The following is a 15,593-nucleotide window of genomic DNA, read 5'->3' as shown; positions in this document are numbered from 1 at the left end:
TAGTTTGGTCAAGGCTGAAATATCTCAACTACTGGATAAAATTTGGCGCATTCACGGTCCCAAGAGGATGAATCGCAGTGTTAGGTGACCCCCTGACTTGACTTCCAGTACCACAAGCAGGCTAATATTTACAGTTGAGAGAATTGTCCGTTTCCTTTGAGGAGAGGTGGCTGTAAACTCTCCGTCTTGTTTCATTTAGATAAAATAATAATACTAATTTGAATGTTTCATCAGCGTTATCACAAGTATTTAACGTAAGGCAACCGTTCATCATCCACTAGCTATCTCCAGCTTAGTTACAGATGTGAGCTAACTGCGTTTCTCTAATGTTTGAACAACCTACAAGTTCGTTTAAAAGTACTCACCGCTGTTCTGGAGGTAGAGTCAAAATCCTCAGAGACTTTTCTATCCACCTGGATTTAAAAAAAAAAATAGTCCGCTACACGATAAAATCATTTTTGACTCTCTTCCCAAGGCACGACTCTGTTTGCTATCCAGGTAGCTGACGGCGGCCATCTCTGTTTTGATTCGTTAACAAAGAAGCAACCTGGGCAGCGGCTGAAGGTCTACTATTATTGCTGGTAGTAGTGGTAATAGTGGTAGCAGTAGCAGTAGTAGAAGTAGAAGTAGTAGTAGTAGTAGTAGTAGTATGTGCAGAAAACAAACAGGGCTGGATAGTCGTGAAGACCCCTTCACGTACCTGCAGTTAATTTAGTGATACCAGTTTTTCTGAGGTCATCCCTTTATCTATTGATACCTATTATCCTGTATATTTCAGATATTTATCTAGTCTATTCATAGACCACACACTCACATGGACAGACTCACTTCAAATCCAGTTTGTTTGTATATATGGTCCTTTTTATATTGTTCATATTGTTGAGATGTTTTTTAGATCCCTGCTGTGGGCCTGATAAAGGATTATCTTATCTGTTTAGGTATTCTATATAATTTAGTTTCACTTTTACACCACAACTTGGGATTAATAAAGACTGTAACTATCTCTCTGTCTATTTATCTTTGCATAAGGGTATGCTGTGTCAGCAGACAGAAATGAAAATGTTTCCAAAACGCACAGATGTTATGATCAAATAAATACATTTAATCTCAAAGTTTGATAAATCATACATGAACATAATCAAAGTGAGTGATATACAGTACAGTCATTTCACTAAAAACCTGTACATTTTTATTTAAAAAATAAGCAATCATTACAGTACATGGGGATAGTAACTACTTGAATAAAGTCAGAGTTTGGAGGAGAAATTGAAAACTTTTGGACATGCAGCCTCAAGGTAAAAATACCAGAGATTCAGTTCATTTTTAACATACTGTACATGCACATACACATACAGAGACAATGTCTCTGCACAACACACTATACACACTCACCTAAAATTCCTCCACTCACATATTGCAGAGAACAAATACACTTCATTTTGCATGTTCTTGTGATTTGTCTCATCAAAGCAGTAGAATTGGATAAAGATATTAGCTGCATATTAGTTCTCATAATGTAGTTTAGTAGGTTTTTAAGAGAAAACGGCCTTGAGCTGAATAATCATTGTTGGGTCAGAAGCCTCTATTGCTTTTAAGCCTGTTTGTTCTTGTATGAAAAAAATATGTATACCGAACATTAAATTCAAATAAAAACGTGATAGGCAACACAAAAACAACCACCTTGTTTCTTGATCTCCATGTGTTTGTGTACACTTCTTATTTCTTTTTAGTCCAAGCATGAATAGGTTTCAAGTTGCAGTTTACAAATTGTCCACTGGGCGGCAGCACTTCATCTGTGATGGCTGAAAAGTCCTGCCATCCACCCTCCGGGCTCAGTCAGGGGAAAACACTGCATGGCACTGCAGCCACACTGATGAAGGTCACACTTTCACTTAATCGAGTAGTGTTGTTGAATCTGATTTTTTTTGCATTTTTTCCTATTAACATTTAAATGATGAAAAGCTGAGTTCATCTACTGTCAGCACAAAATGTTGACTGTGAACAGAAATGGTCCTCCTGAGGAATACGTTTCAATTATCATGTTTTCATCTCATGCATGCTGCCACTCCCCTGGTACCTTGTAATCACTGTAAGGATGGAAAAGTCCAATGTGTTTTATACTTGAACCAGTAGCACCAGATACACCGACTGAGGCTAAAAACATTACTGTCAGTTCCCGTATGCATGGAGGTGAGCGTGCAGTCCTCGATCCTTCTACTTCCAGAGTAGAAAGAGTCTCAGGATCCACATGGAGAGTAACAACAGCAGAAGAACTGAGTGTGAATCTGTGCGTTTTCACCAGCTTGAAATACCAAATGTCTGAATGTTACCATGTAAGACATGATGCTGTTAAGTTAATATAGTTAAACAGTTGTTCCCATGGATTGTATGCACCCTGAAATCTGCCTACAGTGCAGCCTCTCTCTGACAGAGTAAAAGTCCAGTAAAATACAACAAAGATCATTATTCACCAAGGAAACCAAATCAATTGTCGCTGCACAAATCATGCAACCGAGCAGCAAATTCTGTTACTTGTTATTATCAGTTGATATGTGAAGGTTTCCTCATTAAATAATCACTAAAAGTTGCTGCGTATTTCTTCCTGTTCACTTCAAAAATACTGTAAAACTACAAATAAATGAACAAGGGTGAGCACCTGACCATCAAAAACCTGTTGAAAACATGCTCTCATGGACAAAATATGCCTTGTGAATGTTAAGTTTGACATCACACATACACCATCTCAGGTTACTCATATTTGACTATTGCTGTCACACTTATAGGAAATTCAACAGTATTTTATCAATGAACAAATACTTTTTGATCATGCGTTTCCTTTCACAGCCCATGATGAAAAAAAAAACATGTCTCACAGGTTAATTGTGTGATTTGACAGGAATGAATATTGGCTTCCAGTGAATGAGAAATGAGACATGAGCCTTAAGTGGCCCTGGCAGATCTGAGACGACATTAAAGCATATAGAAGTGAACATGCAGACAGTGAGTCATGAAAAAGCTTTCTGGAAAACTGTAAAAAGGAAATTAGCAAGAGGTGCTTTATGCTGATGGTCATGACTCATAACTATTACCATCAACAGAAAGGCATCCCTGCTATTATGATGGATAGACTGCATTTATTTAGCCTCATATTAGCCCTGCACACGCACATCCATTCATACAGTGATAGCGGACAAGTCACCATGCACGACCTGCTCGCGAGAGCATTCGGTGTCTTGCTAAAGGACATGTCACCATCCTCCCCCCCTCCACGCACACAAGCAGCAGCAGCACTCATCAACAGAGACGTACAGTATGACTGCTGAGTGAGCGCTGTAAAAATGTATATTATATTGGAAGACAACTTTTTTTCATGCATTTTTTTTCCAGGCATTGTGGGTAATCACTAACTGCAGAGAACATTCATCATGACGTAAGCAGACAGCTTCAGGGTGGACATTATGTTCTTAAAGAGCCTTTTGTAGCTACATTACTACAGTACTTTGAATAATACTAAAGGACAGTATGTACATTTTAAAAAGGACATGTTACGACTGCAGCTACTTTTTTATTATGTTTTCTATGCAGCAAGCATTCTGCTTTCAGATTGACTGATGTGCCCTTGAAACACAAATATATGTTGTCATGTTGTTCCCGCCTCACGACGACGACACAAATATTTGTTTTTATCTCTTGTTCTTTGCAGTCTATGGGACAGTAGAGACTGAGAGTGTAGTCCTGGTCATTCAAGACCCTGACCTCCTTAAGGTCACCCCCACATGGAGATGGGTGGGTGTGTTATGAGATGCAGCAAACACAGCAGCATGGAGTTATCGTGCCTCTGTTGACAGTAGAGGGCACAGTGAGTGATATGGGCGTTTTTAAGCCCCAGTTAGGTTTTGTTTTCTGGCTCTGTACACCTCTGCACACCAGCCCAGTCTATGTAGCTGTCTGTTTGTCTTAACCCCACACAGATAATGTGGAGGGCTGCTTATGAAAGTGGCTGAGGAGGGCAGAAAAGGTGTAGCAGAGCGTTTGGGCTGGTTTCAGATTGTGTCCTTCCTTCTATACCTTGATTCATTCCCCTTTAAGGTAGCCGTTAGCATTATTTCCCATCCCTCTGCTCCTCTCTCTCCTCCTCCCACCCCCCAAAGTTCCTCCTACCCCTCCTCCACCCCCAGCATCCGACCGATGGTTTGACCAGCCATCTTCAGGCCCCTCATGGAAGCGCAGCCGCAGTGTTTTGCGGATGACCAGGCGCTCCACAATGAAGGAGGCGCAGAACCAGGGCACGGCGTACTCAGCCGTGATCAATCCCATGAAGTTGTAGCGGAACTCAGAGTAGTCCCAGGGGCAGGCGTTGAACTGGCGCAGCAGCAGCCCCGTGCCGAACTCCCACAGGTACGTCCATAAAGTGTAGATGATGCAGCGCAGCAGCACGGGGCAGCGGCCGCGCAGCTTCAGGTACATCCGCTCCACGATGAGGATGCAGGTGCCATAGATGAAGAGCGCCCACACGCTGGTCACGCCAGGGAACTTCCAGTTGCAGTTCACCACAAACTCCCAGGCGGCCGTGAACATGACCTCGCAGAAGTAGCCGTGGATGGCGTAGAGGTACCAACGTGACAGCGCCGTCAGAGGCACTGGAGCCTCTGGGGTTTCCAAGGTTACCATCCTTCCTCCTCTCGCTTTCAAATTCTCCCTCTGTGGTAATGAGATGCAGGTCTAAGGGGAGGAAAAAGAAAGATGTAAGAAAGTGAGGTACAGGAAACATGCTACAATATATCAACTCCATCAAACTTAAGAAACAATTTTTGAAACTTTATGCACATGAGATTCGCTGGATTCTCATTAATAACATCCTCACCATTCACTGTTACTGCTAATGACAACATCTCCTACTGCTGCTGTTTCACAATAAAAGCCTTGAACTGGCCAATACAGGGTGTCTTTTATTATGAAGAAGCCAGCGTATATACCAGTAGGATATACAGATATATCAGTAAGGGATGTGTAGCATTAAACCACACTTTCTGTTATCTTCAGAAACCATGGTGTTGCCAAATCTTAAAGATTACAACTTTTATTGCCAAAGGTGCCAAGCCAAATTTCAATTAAGGACAAGTCAATGAAACACTCGACTGACATCAGAGAGATTAAATTAGAGACTGCAGGGCTACAGAGCACTTAAACTCCACAGCCCTGGCTCAGTTGATGCTATTTACTGACTGAGGGGGTTTCTTATGTAAGGTATAGCTTTAACATCTGACTGCCTACATCATGTGCTCTTTTTCCAAATCCGCACACAGTCTTCTGGTATCATGTGTCAGGAGGCCCACGCAAGGTTGGATCCTTCCTCTACTCTATTTATCACACCGCATGTCCAATAAAAAACACTGAAGGCAAACAGCGTCATACCGAGGAGTTCAAAGACCACATAGCTGAGAAGGCCACTCAGTGTACAGCATCTACTATACAATGCCTCCAGAGGAAACTGTCATAACAGCAACCATTATACAATGGATCATAACCACTCTGTAAAATACAAGCTCAGAGAGAGGTTAGGAGTACAAAAGCTTGTCTGAAGAACAAAAGCCGATTTTTTTGGGCTCTTTTTGTCTTCAAAGGCTGGCTGGGGCCCAGAATGGGCCCATGGGGATTAGCACATTTCTCCCAAACAAGGAACAAGGGTTTCATGTGAGGAACTGGGCCACAGCGATGGACCAACTGACCTCCCTAAACCTTTATACCATCTTTTCACTGCCTGCCTGGGAAACTCTCCCTTTCCTTTCTCATCTATCCAGACAAGTTTAGGTCAAACAGTATTTTGAAAAAGAATGGAAGTTTTACACACACTACATTTTACATACACAAAACCTCAGGAACTCACAAAATAGGCCAAATATAACCCCCTGTAAAACCACAACCTACCACTTTTACACTTCAGTTTTTTGTACAATTTAAACAAATGAGATGTAATGTGTGAGAATTTACTGATACCATTAGACAAAGTCAGGCTAGCTGTTTACACTTGTTTCGAGTCTTTATGCTAAGATAAGCTAACTTGCTGCCAGTTGTAGCCTCATATTTACCTTTAAAGTGATATCATCTCATCTAACTCTCACCAACAAAGAAAAAAGCATATTTCCAAAAACATCAAACTATATCCTTAACCTAACGTCTAAATAATATTTGTTCTGTATCAAAGTACTCCTGTCATGGATCCATGCACTCTTTATTTGCCACCTTGCGTTTTTTTCCCCTCTCATCTCTCACCCAAGGATCACATGCCTTCATTCTCCCCACACACTTTTCTCTCCCTCTTTCACAATTCAGATCCCCCCCTGCTCTCTTTCCATTCGCCTCCCTTCCCAACCGCCTGCACAGACACCATTTGTTCAGCACTCACATGCCCACTAAGCCGCTAATGATGAAAAATTTGGAATGCAATATTCAGCCGTGTAACACTCAACCTCCTGCCAAACGGCCTATATATACTCATAAAGGTGGGAGAAGAGATTTGAGAAGAATTGTGGCAAGGTACCAACTCATTCACTGTACTTAAAAATCCACATTTCACCGAATCTTAATGTGATTTGTATGTTTAAAAATCGGTCTGGACAATACACGTGCATGGTGAATTGCTATTTCAGGAGAGGTAAAGCCAGGTCAACTTGAAATTTTAGAAGCTTTAAATAGTGAGAAATAATTTCTCAAGCAAGTATTGGCAAAGTGGGGGAGATTTCTTCATCTCCTACATGCCCATATTTTTTTTGGTGTGTAAAGTTTTAGGTTTTTACTAATGTTCGGTACCCATAATACACTGTCTCATAGCCTCAGTGCCTCCTGAGTATATGACATATGGATTATTATAATGACTTTGGCGGCATCTTTTGGTCTTTAAACTGCACTTTATAAACACACAGGTCACTGGAAATCCCTTAGATTGTTCACTAAACAAAAGCAAATTTGTTTATGCCACAAAACAGGAAGAGAACAGTGTTGTAACAGAACAAACAGGTTTTTGAAGTTCTTGCTACGGCAGATAGAAGGAGTGAATGGGCACTTACCACATTTATTCAGGTGGAAAGGGGAACTTGAAACCAAAGAGCAACTTCCTCTGCTGCAAGAACAATCAATGAAACTAGGCTGAAACAGAACCTATTAATAATCTCAACCATTTATCATGTTATTAGAACCAATGTCACCATATTGTGATGTTTACAATTGACTGATTTTGTGTTTTTACATGTTACTTTTATTTTTATTTTAACTCATGTTAGCAGCTGGGATTAACTGAAGTAAAAGTAAAGCCTTATATCATCATGTCACATGTAGATTTACAGAGCATTATCAGGCTGTTAGTTTACAGTTAAGACAGTTTCAAGAGATATGGACACTGTAACTGTGAATATAGTTGCTGCTTGGCAAGCCAGAGCTAGGCTAAATGCTAACAAATTGTGGCATCAAGCTGCTACTGGCTTGTAGCTTAGCTGCTAACTGTAGTGGACTGTGAAAAGCTAGTAACAGTCGCAAGCAGTTACCAGACTATGGTTGCTAGGTGGCTATCATAGTCTCTAACTCCTTGTGATGGTCACAATAGTCGCTGGATGAGTGGCATGGTTGTATGTTTATGGTTACTAAGTGGCTAGCATAGCTCCTAAGTGGCTCAAGTTGACAAAATGAGAAAACACTATGTAGCCTAGCTTTGTAGTCACAGCAGATAGAGATAAATTTGAGCTTAGATAAGCTATTTTAAATTGTGGTACTTTTTGCAGCAGTTCGTTAACAAGAAGAAAACAGATACGAACAGTATATACCTTGTGTTTAAGTAGTTAAATCAACTGTATAGTGTTAATATTGGATTTCCTTTGAATAACTGCCAACAATGGCGGTGAAGCCATTTTGCAGCTGGTTTGTGGACACTGGTTGTTTGTTGTTAGGTAACACAGCTGTCATAAATTCCTAATATATCTGACTTGGAATAACTAGTAAGAGGCTGACATGAAAAAAAGTGTTTTTCTGTACAATATGATGATATGATATGATGGTGTAAGTTTTAATCCTGAATTGACTGTAAAAGTCACTGAATGTTTACAATGAGCACTCCTTACAGAACCTTTTTTACTGCATGTCCTCTCATTAAGGTATTTTGAGCGTTTCTATAGACAGTAGGAAGCTGACAGGAAATTAGGGAACAGAGATTGGGAATGACATACAAAAAAAGTTCCCTGGCTGGACTCATCTTAAAACCCAAAGCTTCTAGAACACCCCCCGCTTACCCTTTCTGTGTGTATTTAGGCATCTATTGACTTGTTGCCTCAGTATGACACAGTTCACATACTGGGTGCTATTTGATTCCACTGCTGTTGTTGTTGTTGCAGCTGTTGTAGAATATCGCCCACCAGCCCACCGCCCCACTGGCTCTCTCATCAGCCCAATATATTGATCGGCAAGGTTCCTGCCAGCTCTTGCTGCGGCAACCCGCTTCGCCATTGCACTCTATTGAACCCTGCTACGGGACATCACAGTGTGATGGTGATCAGAATGGCAGATGTGATAGAGCCTGCCTGCTTTGTAAACCTCATCATGACCACTGGGAGACACAACGCAGGTGGGGTGCTGTCTGAACTAAAAGGGAGGGAAGTCTAAGCATGCAGCGCCAGGAGTTTGTCTGAGGACACAGAGGGAAGACATCAACCGTGTGTGTGAGCTTTTAAACGAAACACAAAGGGAAAGAGCAAGATGAAGAAAGGGAGTGAGCAAGAACAAGCTTCCAACTAAAGGCTCTGGATGAAAACAAGGCTGACAGGTCTGTCAGTGAGACACTCCTCTGACAGTAGGTAAACAAAGACAAGCATGAAGAAAACACACTGATACGGGAGGCAGCCAAGGTTGATTTAAAAAAAACAAAACAGAAAAAAACAAAGAGGCGCCTTCGCTGTGACGACAGCATGCTGACAGCTGTGAACTCTGACACTGAGATTTAATCAGAAACCTAACACATTGGTGACCTCACATCACAATATAATCCCTGTTCATGTACTGTGGCTCTCTGGCTTTGACTGTGGCACAGATCCCAGGCCTATGCAGACTTTTGGAAGGTCACTTTGGGAGGCTGCGGTGTAGTGTATAGAAACCAGCAGTATCCGATGCAGTTAAGCGCCAGTGACCAAGGTGACCTGAGCACCGCTTCAATACCAGTGATGGAAACAGCAGCTGTGAGAAACATGCCCTTGTAGTTGCATCTGTCATCATGAAAATACAGTAGATTAAATTTTATTTCCGTTGTGCAGCCAAGCCAGGATACTGTTGAGCTGACAGGACAGTTCAGTGATTTTATCAATGAGTTGATTGACAGATGACTAATCACTGACAATTCTGTTAATCAGTCAATACAAGCAAATAACTATTCCTTTATCAGTTCATAGATTAAACAGTTAATTGATAAATGGAGAAAATAACTGACAAATTAATCAACGTTGAAAATACCCGAGATGCAACTCTACTTTGCTGACTGCTGCACATACAGTAAGACAGGTCTATGGCCTCTTGCGTCACCACTAATTTATCCTGAGCAAAACCTGATAAGCAAGTGATTGAGTGAATGATGAGAGGCGTCTGTCAAGGTAGAGGGGGAAAGTAAGAAAAATGGACAGGACTAGGAATGGGGGTGTGGGAGAACCTTCCGAGGCAGCACAAAATAAACGGATCCCGATCAATTGCAAAGGCAGGTCAATTACCCCTGAAATAGCAAGCTGGCTCTCACTCTAAACAGCATCATGTGTCTCCATTGTCCACCTGGAGCAGGCCTTAGGCAAATAGGGGTTGTAATACTCTTTAAGGCTAGGGTATGGTTGAAATAAACTAGCTCATACAAAGTGCCTAGAGTTGTCTAGAGCTGAAAAAATGAACCGACTGATTGATCAACAATAAAATAATAAGGAACTATTTCAATAATCAATTGTTTCATTTTTCAAGTAAAACTAATGAAAAAAATGTCATACATTCTCAGATTCCAGCTTCTCAAATGAGGATTTGTTGCTTTTCTTTGTCAAATATTGTAGTAAAAATTTTTTTCCACTGGTCCAGTATAGTATGCATTAGCATCACTATGGCATGTGGGAGTAGGCACTGTGTTGATATTTATTTATAGTGCAGCTTTACTGCAGAAGAGACTCACAACAATTCATGATATTATGTTACCTTCTTGGAAGTGGGGCCAAACCTTGATGATCTCCATTCTCTGCCAAGATGTCTACTGGACATTATGGCCAACTGTTGGGAGTGAAAGTGTGTCAAAAGTGACGTGACACAGGGGGCATTATGTTTTATGATAGGGCTACAACAAAACTATAATTTTCATTCATTTTCAACACAAACTCAAAGGCTTGATCTGGAAAGATATGATGCACAGAGGGATAGCTAATTGATTGACACTCATGGGAATAACTTGCAGGGATAAGATTACAAACTTAAACAAAGAATATAACATGGCCAAAGACCATAAATATTTTGTGGACTAAGAAGCAATTTGTGTATTTCACTTATTTCATTTCTACAACAGCATTCTCGGCCAGCGCAGGGTTTCAAACTGGCACACTTCTCCCTCCCCCCTCCCCACCACCCACCCCTCCTAAATCCAGAGATTCTCCCAGGGATACATAAAGTATCTGAGTATCACAAACAAGTTTCGGCTTCTGATAGAGCTGGAGAGACGCCATGAGGGCTGAGACTAAAAGCCTCGACGCAGCACAGCCAACAGAGGCTCATATAACTTTATAGTAGGCATCCTTTCTATATCCGCAAGGTGAAAGCCTGAACAGAGCAGGCAGAGTGGAGGGGGAGGGGGCTCTCTGTAAACAGAGTGTCAGGAGCTGCACTTTGAAGGGTTCATCCAAAAGGGTCTACTGACTGGGAAGAAATAAAATCACCTGAGTTTCTTAACTCTTTGTCTCCAAGATAGTGTAGAATATGTGTGTGTAAAGTTTTTATATATCCTGATAACCAGGTCACTTTTAGTGACGCACCAATATACTGGATCAGAGTAAGGATAGTGACTTAGAACTATAGATCATAAATCAATTTATTATCAATACTCCGATAAAAGATTCAAAATCTCCTGAGCTTTAGCTATAATTTCAAAATATGTGTTAAATGTCTTAAGGCTGTGTTACAGTTAAGTGACAGAATATTTTAACTTATTTAAATGTTTTTGCTTGTGTATTGACAACAATATGTAAATATCACAATATTTGAGTTCTTAACACTGCACAGTGCTAATTACCATCTCCTTATTTTTATCAATAAAAACTCTGAGACATATCACTATCATGATACACAATTAAATAACTACAATATAATACAAAGATTTTGTCCATATCACCCCCCCATTCAGTCCAATTTTATAAACATTTTAAAAAAATTTAATTCAAATTTGCCAATGAAATGGCATAAAACACAGTTCAAGTTTCAGGTTTTATTTTGTCATTTAAACCATAAAAATGCTGCTGAAATTAAATATTGTTTCTCTCTTAACCAAGGTATAAAAATCACACAAAAAAAACAGAAGTGTGCATTGTTTAGTATATGAATACAAGACAAAGAAGAAATAAAAACAGATGATTGATCAGCTCCACGTACGGGATCAGTTCTCAGCATTTGCCAGTATCCTGACTATCAGTACTGGGATCGAAAGATGAAGTGTGTCTGGTGCATCTCAAACTCTTTTGTAAGTGTTAGGTTTTACTTTTTGTTAGTGTGTAACATCAGTAGGTGTAGAGTCTGTTTAATCTTCAGTATGATGCCTTATCTTTGGGACCCTGAGCACACTTGAGTTTCGATCTACTCTGACCTTTAATCTATCCTTTTGAGCTATCAAAGCTCCTGGAGAGAGTTCTTCAGTTGTTCCTCTTCTTCTCTGTAACTTACATTCTCTCTGCCTGTCTCTGAATCACCCAATAAATATCCCTAAAATTACCTTTTTTACACTGACCTGTACTGACCAGACTTCTCTCCAAGTGTCTCACTCACTCTCTCTCTCTTTCCCCTCACCCCTTCTCCCCCACAGACTCATTACAGCTCTTGAGCTCTTTGCAGTTTAATGAGAGACCCTAAGACATGGGAGCTAAGCCCTCTGTCCTGAATAGCATGTGGGTCATACCCTGTAGATTAGAAATCTTGGAGCAGCTACAGAGAAAGCAGGAGATTTACTGGTCATCATGGTGCTGTGATGAGTAATGCCTCTAATGGGGGGATGCATGTGCATGTTAATCTGTTATCAGACAAAGAAGCTTTATAATCAATCGTTGACAATGCATAATTGATGCTGGCTGCTGTGCAAAGGTTTTAGGGCAAAGATCTTTGAAAAACAAAAGAGGTTTGAAACTAAACTGTCACCTGCTTTTAACAAACACTTAGCATGCTATTTTGCATTTCTGTTTGAGTGTTAACGCAAACTAAAACGGGCTTTTAGGAAGTTGCCTAAATCAGAACACAAACTCACTTAAACACACTTAGATCAAAGTACTTATCGGACTGATACTGGAAATTATCTAAAACTTGTGTCCATACTTAAAATTCTTGGTGGTAATCAGCAAACATACATGCCAGCACAGATATACTATATCTGTGATAGCATTCAAACTGTGCACTGTGTATTTTGCAGATTTCTCAATGTCTGTCTTGAATGTGTCATTGTTCAGATGCGTAGGAGCAGTGCAGAAGTACAGAATTAAAGTTTCGTCAGAACTGTGACTGGAATCAATATCTTTAAACACAGGGAAAATCTTTGGTCTAGCAAGGACACTCAAAATGAATATAAAGAACAACTCTCTTTGATGATTATTGTCTAAAAAGCCACATTAAATCTACTTTAATTGAGTGTTGTAGGAATAAAACATGAACTCTTCCAAGGCGGATAAATGCTTTTTACAGGCACTGTGCTGTATGTCTTCTAAAACATAAAGCAGGAGCTGTAAAACCTGTTTAAGTCCATCGTGGACCAAGTGTCCACACAGCTGAGGTGGCCTGAATGTTATTTTAACCAGTGTTTCTGTCATGGGTCATTCTGGAATTCCTTGCTGTGAAGGCTGGTGCAAGGGTTATAAATAGGTCCAAAATGTCAATACAGTCAGTGTAAGGCTGAGGAGTAATATAGGCTACAAAGGCAGCAGCAGGGATTATCTCACCCCAAATGATAGTGAAGTGCAGGCCTTATATGGAATAAATCGATGAGGGATTTTGGAAATCCAGCCCCCCCAGTCCCCATGAAGCCCCATCTCTCTGCAAAAAGCATCAACGGATGTGTCCACATTGCAGAAGTGACATAATGACAGCGATGAATCGGTTCTGTAGATACTTTTTTACGGGATGTAATTACACTGGATGGCCAAAGTCATCTTATTTTGTCCCTGGAAACTACGGGCCAGTGCGCAGGCCCGGCTGCTGGGACTCCGCTGCAGCATCACGCCTCCTTCCCGCTGAGCAGTGCGGTACGCTTATGCTCTACAAATAATAATAAAAATACCCCCATAAAATCTAACGTAGAGGACGCTAAAACACTTTCAAATCCCCCATAAAGCATCACTGAAATCCACAAGACTCAGTTAGATACATAGGCTGCTGCTAGTGTCCTCATCAAAGATTACATCGCAAGTTATCCATATTTTAACAGGTGCCCAACTGTGCATAGACACATGCCGAATGAAGGGGAATACATCTTATTTTAAAACAAAATGCCCAGCTGGCTTCTTCGCATAAGTTACACTGCATTAAATTTGGGACACAGTTAAAAAAAAACACGCTTGCACAGCTGCCAACTTGCAAGCAAACACTCATTAAGGATAGCCGTACGCAGCCCCCAGTCAAAGGCTGGGTACATTAAGAAAACCGACAAAATTAAATCACTCAGAAGCTTCACAAACACATATGTTCTTATCATAAACAGACATGCTTCCTATAGCCTAACATGTTGACTACATGTCGCTGAGCAGTCGGCTCCTGCAGACGGACATGAATCATCCTCAGTGCAGGTTTTTTTTTCTCTTACCCTCAGATAGGGCTCTGCGGTGTCTCCCTCAGCACACAGACCAGCCGATCAAATTCAACAGCGAGTCAGGTTGTCCAGGATGTCTCGGTTCGCCGTCAGCTGCTTGTCTGTTGTCCCCGGCTTCTTCTCCACGGTGTCTCTGCTCTCGGATGGAAATTGACCATTTTACTTCACTGCAGCAGCAGCGGCAGCACATGCTCAGACAGACTCGCGCAGTTCTTGCATCTCTGGTTAACCATTTCTGCACCGCAGCTCAGAGTTCAGATCGCCGGACGGATAGTTACTGGAGTGGAAGTCTCCTCAGTCAGCCTGTGTGGATCCGCAGGATGTAAACAGGCTTACAGTCGTTAATATTTAAACGCAGAGGTCATCCCAAACCATTATACTGTGCGCCTAGTGGAGAATGCATGACACTAAACACTCCCATTCATCATTTACATGCAGTATGCTCTTAATGCACACACTAGAATTTGGCTGTAGGCAGATATGATGACATTAATTATTAATTGTAAGATTGTCACGAGTTATCCAGATGCGAAGATTATCTAAATATTGAGCTATAGACAGTAGCCGGTTAGCTTAGCATAAAGACTGGAAACAGAGGAAACTGCTAGCCTAGTTGAAAAAAGCAGTGTCTGTCCAAAAGTTACAGAATCTGCCTAGTAGCATGTTCAAGGCTTAATGATTACAATGTCATATCTCCTCTGTTTATTATGTACAAAACTAATTATGTAGAAATAACAATTGGTGGTTTTATGACAGCTAATGGGACACAGGCGGTTAATTTCGTCTTGGTAGGGTTGCTAGGCAACCGGAGGTCTCCCAGCTAAGCTAATGGGCTGATGACAGTAGCTTCATATCAAGCACACAGATGAGACAGTATTACCATTTTCCTCAACCAACTGATTTTCTCATCTAATACATATGTCTGATTCTATATTAATCAAAGAAAATGGAACGTTATACTTGCAATTACGGGAAACATTAGCTAAAAACCAAGTTAAAACAAGAGTAAAGTAAGCCAAATAAAGGCTAGCTGGTGAGATAGCCACAGCTAGCCTTGGCTAAAGTTTACCTACTTCCTTCCTAGTTGTTCCCTGTAATTGATATATGTCAAAGATGATGAACGAACATCTTGGTAATTAAGTTTGATGTCCTACAGCCAAGTAAAATTAGATGAGAAGAAACAACGATCTATCCTTTGATGATTATGTGATGCTAGCTAAGTTATTTTAGCTCAAAATAAAAGGCTAAGTTAGCTTAGTTCAGTCCAAAACCAGCAAAGTTGTGTTTAGATTTTAGAAATCGTTGTATCTTTAGTTCTTTAGTTGTATCATTTGTTTAAAACCCGAAGTGTAAAAACGGCAATTTAACTCACTGCAAAGCTAAAAACCAAACCAGAGTCAACGCACGAGAGACAAATCCAGTTAAAGGGAGTTTGAGTTAGCCACAGCTACCCTTGGCTAAAGATACATTTACTTACTTCACCCCCTAGGCGTTTCCTGTCATGAAAATATATTGATGATGATAAACTCTCATCTTAGTA

General features: G+C 40.7%; 1 protein-coding gene across 1 annotated transcript; it reads right to left on the bottom strand.

Annotated features, from left to right (window-relative positions):
- Window positions 1-3,226: 3,226 nt before the first annotated feature.
- tmem229b (transmembrane protein 229B) lies at window positions 3,227-15,013 on the bottom strand. The gene is made up of 2 exons (XM_018663728.2): window positions 14,048-15,013; window positions 3,227-4,722 (listed from the first exon to the last, which is right to left on the bottom strand). Exon 2 carries the CDS (start codon window positions 4,669-4,671, stop codon window positions 4,075-4,077), a length of 597 nt encoding a protein of 198 aa, XP_018519244.1. The 5' UTR covers window positions 4,672-4,722; window positions 14,048-15,013; the 3' UTR covers window positions 3,227-4,074.
- Between the last annotated feature and the right edge of the window lie 580 nt (window positions 15,014-15,593).

This window comes from Lates calcarifer, linkage group LG19 (genome assembly GCF_001640805.2).
Source record: "Lates calcarifer isolate ASB-BC8 linkage group LG19, TLL_Latcal_v3, whole genome shotgun sequence".
Taxonomy (NCBI): Eukaryota; Metazoa; Chordata; class Actinopteri; family Centropomidae; genus Lates; species Lates calcarifer.
The sequence above is the reverse complement of the archived record's forward strand: the minus strand, read 5'-3'. Positions and strand labels throughout refer to the sequence as shown.

What these genes read in the sequence shown, in the direction of transcription:
- tmem229b (XM_018663728.2), bottom strand. Translation starts at nt 4,671, where the DNA reads ATGGTAACCTTGGAAACCCCAGAGGCTCCAGTGCCTCTGACGGCGCTG.